Genomic DNA, 12,168 nt, shown 5'->3' with positions numbered 1-12,168 from the left:
GGCCATGACCTTCAAACTTTGGAATTCTAAAAAAGCAGCAGCATAGCAAACAGTTCTGAGGTGTCATAAGGGGCCACTGAAATGGATAACGCTGAGTAGCCTAATGGATTCCTGAAAGCATAGTGTGTTTTAGATACTGCCAGATCAATAAACACAACAGTCATTTAAGTGTGTATGTTATATAATATTTGGTTAATTATATTATAACTCAAATTCTTTCAGTGTGCTTGCCTTTTAAATGGAATGCTAAATATAACTGGAGTACTTGTAAAAATAGAATGGTCAGAAAAATGCAGAGTATATTATGTCATTTTTCTAAGCTATATTAAGTTAATATTTGGAGGTAGAGATTCTGTCATACACATCATTTTATGTACCATGAATTGTCATATTTCAGAAGTACTCATGTTTAATAATAAAAATAAAAAGCCCTGTTTTATGTTACTGAGTTGTTCATCATTTGAGTTCAATAAAAGACTGTATTGAATTTTTTTAGTAGTTGCTTCATAAGTAGATGATCGGTATACCACAAATAAAAATGTATGTTGAGTACATAGGTAGGTATTTTATATAAAAGAGTTGTTTTGGGTGGAAGAAATAACAATACTGAAAAGCTTTTTTAAAGTGCCAAAAACTTTATTATTTGTTTAGATGTTTATGACTGGGCAGATGATCAAATTTAAAATTTTGCAATTTTCCACATCATTGAAAAATATTTCAGTAATCTTTATTGATTGTAATAGTGGAGGCTGGTTACTGATTTTTGGGGGGAATAGCACTAAAAAAAATGAAAATAGGCAATACGACTTTCTTGAGTTTGATAACAGCTTCAAGGCAGGTGGTTGCCCTTGAAATGTGATCATTTTTAAAGGAACTTGAGTTATTTTATCTGCTGCCATCTGAAAAATAATCAGAAAGGTAATAATGTGTTTGGTGAATCTAAATAAAATGGTAGGGAAATACAGTTTTATATTACTTGATGGTGAAGGACATTTAATCAATCATTATTTGTTTGATGTGGTTGTACTGAAAACTAAGTAAGTGGCTGAGCTCAGTGGCTCACGCCTATACTCTTAGCACTTTGGGAGGCTGAGGCAGGCAGATCGCTTGAGCTCTGGAGCTCAAGACTAGCCTGGGCAACGTAGGGAGACCCCCATCTCTACAAAAAATACAAAAATTAGCTGCATAGTGGCACGTGCCTCTAGTCCCAGCTACTTAGGAGGCGGAGGTGGGACAATTGACCACCTGAGCCTGGGAAGGTTGAGGCTCCAGTGAGCTAAGATTGCACCACTGCACTCCAGCCTGGGTGAGTGAGACCCCGTCAAAAAAAAAAAAAAAAGAGCACCTCAGTAAAAAAAAATCTCTAATTTTAATTTTTAATAATATTATTTTCAATATATCTTTACCCAATGATATCTAGTTGAATACAACTATAGTCTGGTTGGAATTTTTTTTCCTTTTATTTAATCTTTAAAATTATCATACAGTCAAACTGGCCTTTTTTGGGAGGTGTGTAGTTCTATGAATTTTAACACATGTTGTTAATTCATGTAACCACTACCACAACTGGGAACAATTCCTTCAACCTCCCCAAAAAAACTCCCTCATACTATTCCTGTGTAGTCAGACCCTACCCTTACCCCTAAACCCTGGTAACCATTGATCTATTCTCCTTTACCAGAGTTTTCTTTTTTCCAGAATGTCATAGAAATGAAATCATACAGAACATAACCCTTGGAAGTTGGCTTCTTTCTCTCAACAAAATGCCATTAGATTAATTGAAGTAGTTATATTTATCAATAGTTTCTTTCTTTGCTAAGTTGTTGGTTGAAATTTTACGGCATCCTGATATTACATCAGATCTGATAAGCTGGCACTGAATTTTTTAAAAACTATGAACATTTTTCATATTAGTTAACTGAGATACTTATAGTTAATTTTTTAAATTGGAATTTGTTGTTTTGTTTGTTTTCACAGTATTTTCAGTTTTATTATAAAAGTACACACCCAATAAAGATTAAGTCATTTCTTAACTCTGCCTGCATTCAACACTTGCTCTTTTTATTTATTTTATTTTATTTATTTTGAGAGACAACGTCTCGCTACTAGGCTGGTCTTGAACTCCTGGCCTCAAGTGATCCTCCCACCTCGTCCTCCCTAAGTGCTGGGATAACAGGCGTGAGCCACCGTGCCCGGCCAATACTTGCTCTTGAGCAGCTTTCTTTGCTTTTACCATCTTGACAAATTCCTTGCATCTTTTCATGCATCCTTTCTTTGTCCTGCTAGCTACTGCTTGTGCTATTTTCTCTCATCTTTCAGGTGTGTTGACTGGGTATGTTTTCAACACTTGTTCAAAAAGCTTCTGTTCATTGTCCAAGGGGTGAAGTGGGTGCATGAACCTTAAAATCATTCTGAAGGTGTTTCATTGTCTGCTTGAGGCAATGTTCTTTTTAAAGTTTATCAAAAACCTTTTTTGTTTGTCATCTTTTTGATGAGGGTCCAATTTTTGGAGGCTCTTTGCTTTGCCAGTAACACCTTTGGTGGTTGTCCTGACATCAGTAGAAGAATGTATGTTGATGTAATTAGCAATAACTTCCCAACTTCCCATCTTGAATTCAGTCCAGCAGGGAAGAGATTCATAGCCTTAACTTGTAGCTGCAGATTGTCTTCTTACCAGTTGTTGTTGTCACTTCCACCTCTGCCAGTTTATTTCACTGCATTCTTAGATGCTTATCACATATGAGCCCCAGCTTCCTGTTTCTCTTTTGTAATTTGTTCATTCATTTCTTCTGTTTTTCCAGAGCAGCCATTCCTACTTCTTTTGTAGATGATGTATTTCATTCAAGTACTGTAAGCTTTTTAGTTCAAGCTGATTACAAAGTTTTTCTACTTCTTCCATCATTTCTTTTTTTTCTTTTTTGAGACAGGGTCTCCCCCTGTCACCCAGGCTGGAGTGCACTGGTGCCATCATAACTCACTGCAGCCTTGAACTCCTGGCCTCAGGCAGTCCTTCCACCTTGGCCTCCCAAAGTTCTAGGATTACAGGCATGAGCCATCATCTGGCCTTCTTCCATCATTTTAACCTACCCTGCCTCATTGTTGGAAAAGTGATTCCAGATCTTAGATGAGTTTCCAAGTTTTTGCCTTTCTTTCTTTTTCCTTTTCTTTTCTTTTCTTTTTTTTTTTAGCAGATGAGGTCTTACTATGTTGCTCAGGCTGGAGTGCAGTGGCTGTTCACAGGCATGATCATAGCCACTACAGCCTCAAACTCCTTGGCTCAAGCAGTCCTTCTTGCCTCAGCCTCCCAAGTAGCTGGGAGTGTAGGTATATGTCACCCACCTAGCTTGCCATTCCTTTGTAATGTTTTTTTTTTTCTTCTTTTTTGGATGTCTTTTTCTTTCTTTGCCAATAATACTTGTTGTCTAATTATCAGTTCTTTCTCCTTTGCTAATTGAGCAGCTTCTAATTCAGCTTATCTTTGTTTTTCTTTAGCTTCTTGCTCCTTTTGTTTTGCTTTTGTGTTGTTTTTAAATTGTGAACTTTTTTTTCATTTCAATTCAGTGATTTGCATATGTAGCTAAGCAAGGCAATTACAGTGTTTGCATTGCTTTGGAAATTCTTGTTATTTTGTTGGGCTAAAATATTAATAACAAGTTTCTAAAGGCAAAATTTGAGATAGAAGAAAGTATTTTTCCAGTTTGTAAGGGAAATAAATTGCGCTATGACCTTTCTTAATGTCAGTGCCAAAGACCTGGCAGAATTTTCTTTGCTTTTGTTCCAGGCCTCTTCCCACCCTGACTTTCTGGTCTACGGTGAACCAGGCACCTCTTTTGTCTGATAATCTGTTTCAGTGTGCTTGCTCCTAGAGTGCCCTCCTTTGTTGATTACAGTAGTCTGTTCATTTTATCTAGTCAAATTTATGTGCATAAACTCTTTGCATTGTAAATTTAGTTTGATTCTTGAGATTTAGTTTGATCTTGAGAGCTGGTTCCTTTCTTAGTTGACAGAAAATATAATGGTTTTATTATCCCCAGCTGCTGAAAATGGAGGCCTCCTGAGAGTTGTATGTTTTGGCAAGAAAGCAATCTATTATGAATTGGATAAAACTATACCATGTCACAAATTAAAATAATGGGTTAACACTATTAAGAATGGGGTATGAGGCCAGGCATGGTGGCTCAGGCCTGTAATCCCAGCACTTTGGGAGACCAAGGTGGGCGGATCACCTGAGGTCAGGAGTTCGAGACCAGCCTGGCTAACATGGTGAAATCTCTTCTCTACTAAAAATACAAAAATTAGCTGGGCATGGTGGCACACCCTTGTAATCCCAGCTACTAGGGAGGCTGAGGCAGAATTGCTTGAACCTGAGAGGTAAAGGTTGCAGTAAGCTGAGATCGGCCACTGCACTCCTGCCTGGACGACAGAGCAAGACTCCATCTCAAAAAAAAAGAATGGGGTATGCTTCAAAACCAAAGAACCATGAATAATCCATCATTTATTAAATATATATATATATTAGGTTTTGAAGAACAGAGATAAAACTTGGTTCCATTTTTACTAGTACTCTACCTGGTAATAGGAGTTAGAAACTTTAACTTTTTTTTTTTTTTTTTTTTGAGACAGAGTCTCACTCTGTCACCCAGGCTGGAGTACAGTGGCACAATCTTGGCGTACTGCAACCTCCACCTCCCGGGTTCAAGCGATTCTTCTGCCTCAGGCTCCTGAGGAGCTGGGACTACAGGCATGCACCACCACGCCTGGTTAATGTTTTTTGTGTTTTTAGTAGAGACGGGCTTTCACCATGTGGGCCAGACTAGCCTCGAACTCCTGACCTTGTGATCTGCCTGTCTTATCCTCCCAAAGTGCTGGGATTACAGGCTTGAGCCACTGCGCCCGGCCTAGAAACTTAACATTTATAACTCAAGATCATTTACTAAAGATTTACGCTTCAATTTTCTTTCTTTATTTTGTAGTATTATTTTTTGAGACAGGGTCTCACTCTGTCACCCAGGCTGTAGTGCAGTGGCACCATCATGACTCACTGCAGCCTCTACTTCCTGGGTTTTAGCAATCCTCCCACCTCCGTCTCCCAAGTAGCCTCAACGACAGGTGCATACCACCAAGTCTGGCTGTTTTTTGTGTTTTTGGTAGAGACAGGCACCATGTTGCCCAGGCTGCTTTCCAACTGCTGGGCTCAAGCTATCTACCCACCTCAGCCTCCCAAAGTGTTGGGATTACAGGCGTGAGCCACCACGCCTGGCTTTATGCTTCACTTTTCTAAAATAAATTATGGAGTTAATTTCTGACTTTCAAACTTAACTATATTCTTTTATGATTTGGGCTCTTTCAATTAGGTCTAATCCCAGTTTTCATAGGAGCATTAACAGAAAAGCCAAAGGGGGAACAACTCCATCAGCAAATAAATGGCTTTACAGTACATGTTTTCCATTTGATTGTAATTAAAATAATTTTTGGCGTGGACTATTTTGGGATATCGTTAAGCATATTTTCTTCCTTAGATGACTTTGGTGAAAGTAGTATTTACTCACTTCTCCATTGTCTTTTTCCTTAGATTTTAACCTTTGAGACCAAGAACCCGTCGGAATTAGCAGAACGTTTGCGCTCTGTTTGTGGGAATCAGAGCAATGCCTATGCCCGGCTGCTGGAATACCGCCTGAATGCCTTGCGAGGACTGTGGAATGCCCAGCGCCAGCTGGCCTTAGAAGAACAGCATGAAAGGGAAAGTTCAGGTGATGAGGAAACTTTGGCCCTGCTCAAACGCCAGGGCTTGTTGCAGCAACCTGAGCAAGCGCCCTTCACATCAAGGATGGGGCTCCTGCTGGTCTTCCCCCTTATTCAGTCCCAGAGTAGAACAGACCCCTCTCTCTGTAACATAACTGCTGAGGTGCTATTGAACTGCCTTCGTGACTGCCAGCCTTTGAGCTTGACCAAGGAGCCTGCTGACTGTCTCAATGGAATTGAAACTTTGCTGTGCTCTTGGCTAGAGGAGACTTCTGACACAGGCCGACACATCCCACATAAGCAAAAAGAAAATGCTGCTGCTGCCCTGGTGGCTTTGGCTTGTGCCAGGTAAGGAAAATCGAATGTATCATTTGGTGACCCTGTGACTACTGCTACCTGGTTTGGGTGAATGAAGAAGAGGCCAAGTATATTTGACAGAAGTCTTAACATTCAGAAGTCCTTCTTTGTTTTCAGTATTGAATTTCACCGCCTTGACAGTGCATGAGATGCTTTTGCCAAACTTGGCACCAGGTGCCTGAGCTGGAACCCAAGTTCACGTTTTCCATTTCTGGTATACCATGATAACAACTTAAACAGCAGAAAATGGAGAATCAACCCTTGACATATCTAATCGTCCCTTAGATGGTTAGTGTTTTACATCAAGTAGTTAGCAGAGGATGTTATGTCTGCTTCTCCTAGGAGGATGGTCAAAAATTTATAGAGGTATTAATTTTTCATGCTTGTCTATAAGAAGTACATCAGCAAGTTAGTGAGCTATTATTCACCTGGACTCAGTCACAAAATTGGTCACAAATTATATTTTTGGACCTAATACTTGTTTTGATCAATTTAATTGGAAGATTTCTCAGTATATATCCAGATTTAATAGTAGTACATATGGCCGGACGTGGTGGCTCATGCTTGTAATCCTAGCACTTTGGGAGGCCGAGGTGAGCAGATCACTTGAGGTCAGGAGTTCTAGACTGCCCTGGCCAACATGGTGAAACCCTGTCTCTACTAAAAATACAAAAATTAGCCAGGTGCTGTGGTGGGCGCCTGTAATTCCAGCTACCTGGAGGCTGAGGCAGGAGAATCGTTTAAACCCAGGAAGTGGAGGTTGCAGTGAGCCAAGTTGGCACCACTGCACCCTAACCTGGGGGACAGACCAAGACTCTGTCTTTTTAAAAAAAAAAAAAAAAGTAGTATGCTTTTCTTCATGTGCAAGTCATCAGCCCACTGTCAATAGGAAATATGCTTAGAGTTGCTTTTCTTTTTGCTTTTCTCTTTTCTTTTTCTTTTTCTTTTCTTTTTCTTTTTCTTTTTCTTTTCTGTTCTTTTCTTTTCTCTTTTTTTTTGAGACAGTCTCACTCTGTCACCCAGGCTGGAGTGCAGTGGCATGATCTTGGCTCACTGCAACTTCCACCTCCCTGATTCAAGTGATTCTTCTGCCTCAGTCTCCCGAGTAGCTGGGATTACAGGTGCCCAACTAAATTTTTTGTATTTTTAGTAGAGATGGGGTTTTATCATGTTGGCCAGACTGGTCTCAAATTCCTGACCTGAGGTGATCCGCCCACCTCAGCCTCTGAAAGTACTGGGATACAGGCATGAGCCACTGTGCCTGGCCTATTCTCTTTTTTTATTTTTTTGAGATGGAGAGTTGCTCTCAAAGACCAGGCTGAAGTACAGTGACATGATCTGAGCTCACTGTAACTTCTGCCTCCCTGGCTCAAGTGATCCTCCCACCTCAACCTCCCGAGTAGCTGGGAGTAGCTGGGACTGCAGGCACCTGCCACCATGGCTGGCTAATTTTGTGTATCTTTGGTAGAGACAGGATTTCCCTTTGTTGCCCAGGCTGCTGTCAAACTCCTGAGCTCAAGCAGTCTTCTGGCCTCAGCGGGATTACAGGCATGAGCCACCCCGCCAGGCCTGGAGTTGCTTTTCTAGGAATTTTATACATTCTTCTACCCAGTGACCCATATGATCACTGGCATCTGTTTGTGAGAAAGAAGTTTCACTACCTTTGTTTTCCTCTAGACTAATTGCCTAGAGAACAGTTAGGACCACAGCCTGACAGATTAGTGTCACTATTCTGTCTGTCTTCCATAGAATTTTTTCCTTGGTTGGGATCTTCTTTCTTTTAGCCAAACATTTGTGGGAGAATTCTTCTTGAATAATTATGAAGTTCTTAGTTATAAGTGTTCTTCCCCTGTTTTTCTCTTTATAGTTTCAAAGTAGACCTTCAAATGATTGGGTTTTTTTTAAGGCAAAATGGCATCAGTATTTATTGTAAGTTTCTTTGCTCTGAGCAAGCTGTCATAGCCTAGTTTTAGATCCCCTGAAACTGTGGTTTGTGAATCCTGACATGTGCTTAATTCTAAGTCATTGTGTGGTACTGAAATAAGTTTCCTTGTAAAGGTTTTATATTGGATTGATTTATTTTCTGCATATGCAGAGACAATTTCAAGTCCTAGATCTGTTATCAATGTGAAAATTCCATTTGAGAAAATTTGCTTTTAGACAGTACTACCTTTAGACAGATTTAGGATGTTAGGAATAATGATCAACTCTTTAGTTTCAAACAGTTTAAGTTATTAATCGTTGGTTCATAAAACTCACATTTTTATTATGTACCCAAATTCAGTCTATACCAAAGATAGTTATTGAAATTACTTCCTGTACTTGAGAGTCTAAATTTCATTCAGCAGAAATGTTGAAATGGACGTTTTTATTTATTTATTTTTCTTGGGGTTTTTTTTTTTTTTTTTTTTTTACATGGTTCCTACATTTTATTGCTAATATATTGTTCTGGACTTCAGAAGTCATGTGCTTTTCAGTGTTAGATCATCTTACTAAAGTTATTAGTGGCATATTATTGAATTTTTTGGTTGATGCTCTCAAAGACAGAGTAACCATTCCCCAAAATTATTATGAAGATGTTTATTCATTCAACCAACTAACATTTATTGAACATTTCTGATGTACTGGAATCTTGTGCAGTCTTAGGGATATAGTGATTCTAGGTTTCTTACCTCACAGAGCTTACGGTTGAATGGATTCAGGGTGAGTCATTCTGCAAAACCTTATTGCTTACTTACTGCATGGAAGGCATTCTCTTGGTGGTAGGGATACAGTGGAGAGCAGTTAGACCGTGCCTAAAATTGCAGTTTACATAAGAGTGAGGGAGGCAGACAGTGAGCAACAAATATAGGTAAAAGATCATTGTAGAGAGGAATATTCACTATATGAAAAGACAGAGAGATATTTTGATAGAGAATGACTGTGGAGGTAGGGAGCAGCATTAGCTGGAGATGCCAGGGAAGGCCTTACTGAAGAGGTGACACTTGGCACTGAATGATGAGAAACAGCCAGCAGCAGAGAGTTCCACATAAATGGAGTGGCGAGTGACAAAACTGACATTCTTCTTGTGCCTGGGGTAGCTGAGGGGACAGCACAGTGGGCAGGGTTTCTGGAACGTGATGGTAGAAGGAGAGGGGCAGGAGATGAGGTTGGCAGGACCCAGATCACATAGGGGCTTGTGATCCATGGAAGGACTTTACATTTTACTCTTAAAATCTGATCGAAGGCTGGGTATGGTGGCTCACGTCTATAATTTCAGCACTTTGGGAGGCTGAAGCAAGAGGATCTCTTGAGGCCAGGAGTTTGAGACCAGTCTAGGCAATGTAATGAGACCCTGTCCCTTTTTTTTTTTTAAAGACATGGTCTCATTCTGTTGCCCAAGCTGGAGTGCAGTGGTGTGATCATAGCTCACTGCAACCTTGAACTCCTGGGTTCAAGCAATCCTCCTGCCTCAGCCTCCCAAAGTTCTGGGATTGCAGGTGTGAGCCACTGCACCCAGCCAGACCCTGTCTCTTTTTTTTTTTTTGAGACGGAGTCTCGCTCTGTCCCCCTGGCTGGAGTGCAGTGGCGTGATCTTGGCTCACTGCAAGCTCCGCCTCCCGGGTTCAGGCCATTCTCCTGCCTCAACCTCCCGAGTAGCTGGGACTACAGGTGCCTGCCACCGTGCCCAGCTAATTTTTTGTATTTTTAGTAGAGACGGGGTTTCACCGTGGTCTCGATCTCCTGACCTTGTGATCCGCCCGCCTCGGCCTCCCAAAGTGCTGGGATTACAGGCGTGAGCCACCGCGCCCGGCCCCTGTCTCTTTTGAAAAAACAAATCTGATTGCATCTGGCAGGTAGTAATTCCTTGGAGTTGGTTAATAGTTCTAAACTTTCCAAATGTTAAAGGTTTTGCTTTTTTATTTTAAACCTCACTGTTCCCCAGGGAAGTGTCCCTGTCGGGCAGATGAAGAAGCAAAAATCCATAGGAGTTAGGTGACGGGACTGAGATTGTGCAGCTGGTGAGTGGCAGAGCCAGGTTTTAGAACCCATGTGTCCCGATTCCAACTTGTTTTTCTACTCTATCTGCTGCCTCCTTGCCTTCAATTAATGCTATTCTTTGGTTTTTCTTCTCTGAAACTAGAGATAGCAAGAGGGGCAATTAAGAGGAGGACTCTAGGCCTACTTGGTTCTGCATTAGGTATTCCATTTCTACTGGTGTTTAGGCATGTGATACCCAGCAATTAAAGCCTTGGCTAAGAGATTAAGGCAGCAAGTTGAAGTCAGCCCATCTGATACAGGCGATCATTTAGTTCAGGAAGTGTTCTTGTGGTGATCTGTACTTGGATTGTGGCCAGGTAAGTCTTATGCATCTTAAAAGCACCTTCTTTTAGATCTTGCTGACCGTATGACAGACTTCCTAGAGCCTTGAGTCTTGGAAACCACAAGGAATTCTGGTAATGGTGAGCCCTATTGCAGGTATTACAACTATATGCAGTCAGAGGGATGCAGAAGGAGCATCTCAGCACAAAGCATTATTTATTTGAATATATTCCTTCTGGTCATATTTAATGTGATGGAGTTTAGTGAGCTGTTTTTCGAAATGAATGAACTTAGCAAAGATTTGAAAATCAACTCTGGAAATACTGTTAGACTCTATGATCCTCCAGAGGGTGACTTGGTGATACAGTAACCAAGCATAATAGCCACAAGTTCTTTGTGCTCCAACCTTATGGTTTTGAACTTTTATGTTAGGGGAAAATTGTTTACTTTTCCAAATGCAAGGAGAACTCCTTCATAATTGGCATAGTGTTGTTTTCATTGTATCTTTGTGTATGAACCAATGGTGATAGTTAATAATCAAGTATATTTTGTATAGCACATCATCTGACCAGCAGAAGCAGAGATACACATTTTTGGAACTTTTCCATGTGGTTAAGTAAATTAGCATTAATGACCTAAATTATTTGACTTTAAATTTTGATGATTTACTGTTCTTTATTTTTAGGGGATCATTGAAAACTTTCGTCCATACAGTCCATCTATTACAGAAACAGACGGATCTAGGGTCCCTGCCTGTAGCTGACGTGTTATATAGGTAAGCTGTCATTTTGTATCCTTATCCTCCTTCCAAACTAGGCAGATTTGTGCCAAATGCTTCCTTTATTAAGTAGATTGCTACACTTTTATCAATTAGTGATTGATTTTTAAATAAGTATAGACTCATGTTTACCTTCTTAAGTAAGAATTTTATTTTTTATCTTTCCTTTTTGGAAAGTTTTTAGAGCATGTTATTTTTCATCATTTTTCAATTCTATGTCTTTAAAAATGCCATAGCTGGTGGGACACAATAACTCATGAGTGTGGTGGTGCGTGCCTGTAGTCCTAGCTATTAGGGAGGCTGAAGCAGGAGGATTGCTTGAGGCTAGGAGGCAGAGGTTACAGTGAGCCGAGATCACACCACTGCACTCCAGCCTGGGTGACAGGGCGAGACTCTGTTTCAAAAAATAAAAATGCAATAGCTTATAATGAATTCTGATGTAAATTTTGAAATGATAATATATTAAGGTATAAAGAAGAAAGTGAAAATCATTCATAATCTCATTACCCAAAGATAACTACTCCTAACGTTTTGGTACATATGCTTCCTAATTCATAATCCACTCTGTCTCTCTTGCATACACAAAAATACACGTAAAATAGTACACTTTACACACAGGTATAATTTTATTGTAACATTTTTATAAACACAGCTCCGTAATTTTTTAATTTAAAAATATTGTAGCTGGGTGTGATGGCTCATGCCTGTAATCCCAGCACTTTGGGAGGTCGAGGCGGGAAGATCACTTAAGGTCAGGAGTTCAAGACCAGCCTGCCAACATGGCAAAACCCCATCTCTACTAAAAATACAAAAAAATTAGCCAGGCGTGGTGGCGGGCGCCTATAATCCCAGCTACTCGGGAGGCTGAGGCAGGAGAATGGCATGAACTTGGGAGGCGGAGCTTGCAGTGAGCCAAAATCACACCACTGCACTCCAGCCTGGGTGACAAAGCAAGACTCCGTCTCAAAAAAAAAAAAAAAAAAAAAAAA

The 12,168-nt window shown here is 40.3% G+C and overlaps 1 protein-coding gene across 5 annotated transcripts in view; it reads left to right on the top strand.

Annotated features, from left to right (window-relative positions):
* Positions 1-12,168, top strand: part of HECTD4 (HECT domain E3 ubiquitin protein ligase 4) — a 228,613-nt gene that overhangs the window by 58,279 nt on the left and 158,166 nt on the right. For all 5 annotated transcript variants that reach the window (XM_023203793.1, XM_023203776.3, XM_023203754.3 and 2 more), the window contains exons 2-3: positions 5,573-6,090; positions 11,087-11,176. In XM_023203793.1, coding sequence (XP_023059561.1) covers positions 5,573-6,090; positions 11,087-11,176 — 608 coding nt within the window. The remainder of the gene's footprint in view (positions 1-5,572; positions 6,091-11,086; positions 11,177-12,168) is intronic.

Source organism: Piliocolobus tephrosceles, chromosome 10, assembly GCF_002776525.5.
Source record: "Piliocolobus tephrosceles isolate RC106 chromosome 10, ASM277652v3, whole genome shotgun sequence".
Classification (NCBI taxonomy): Eukaryota; Metazoa; Chordata; class Mammalia; order Primates; family Cercopithecidae; genus Piliocolobus; species Piliocolobus tephrosceles.
This window is presented reverse-complemented; position numbering and strand designations above follow the sequence as displayed.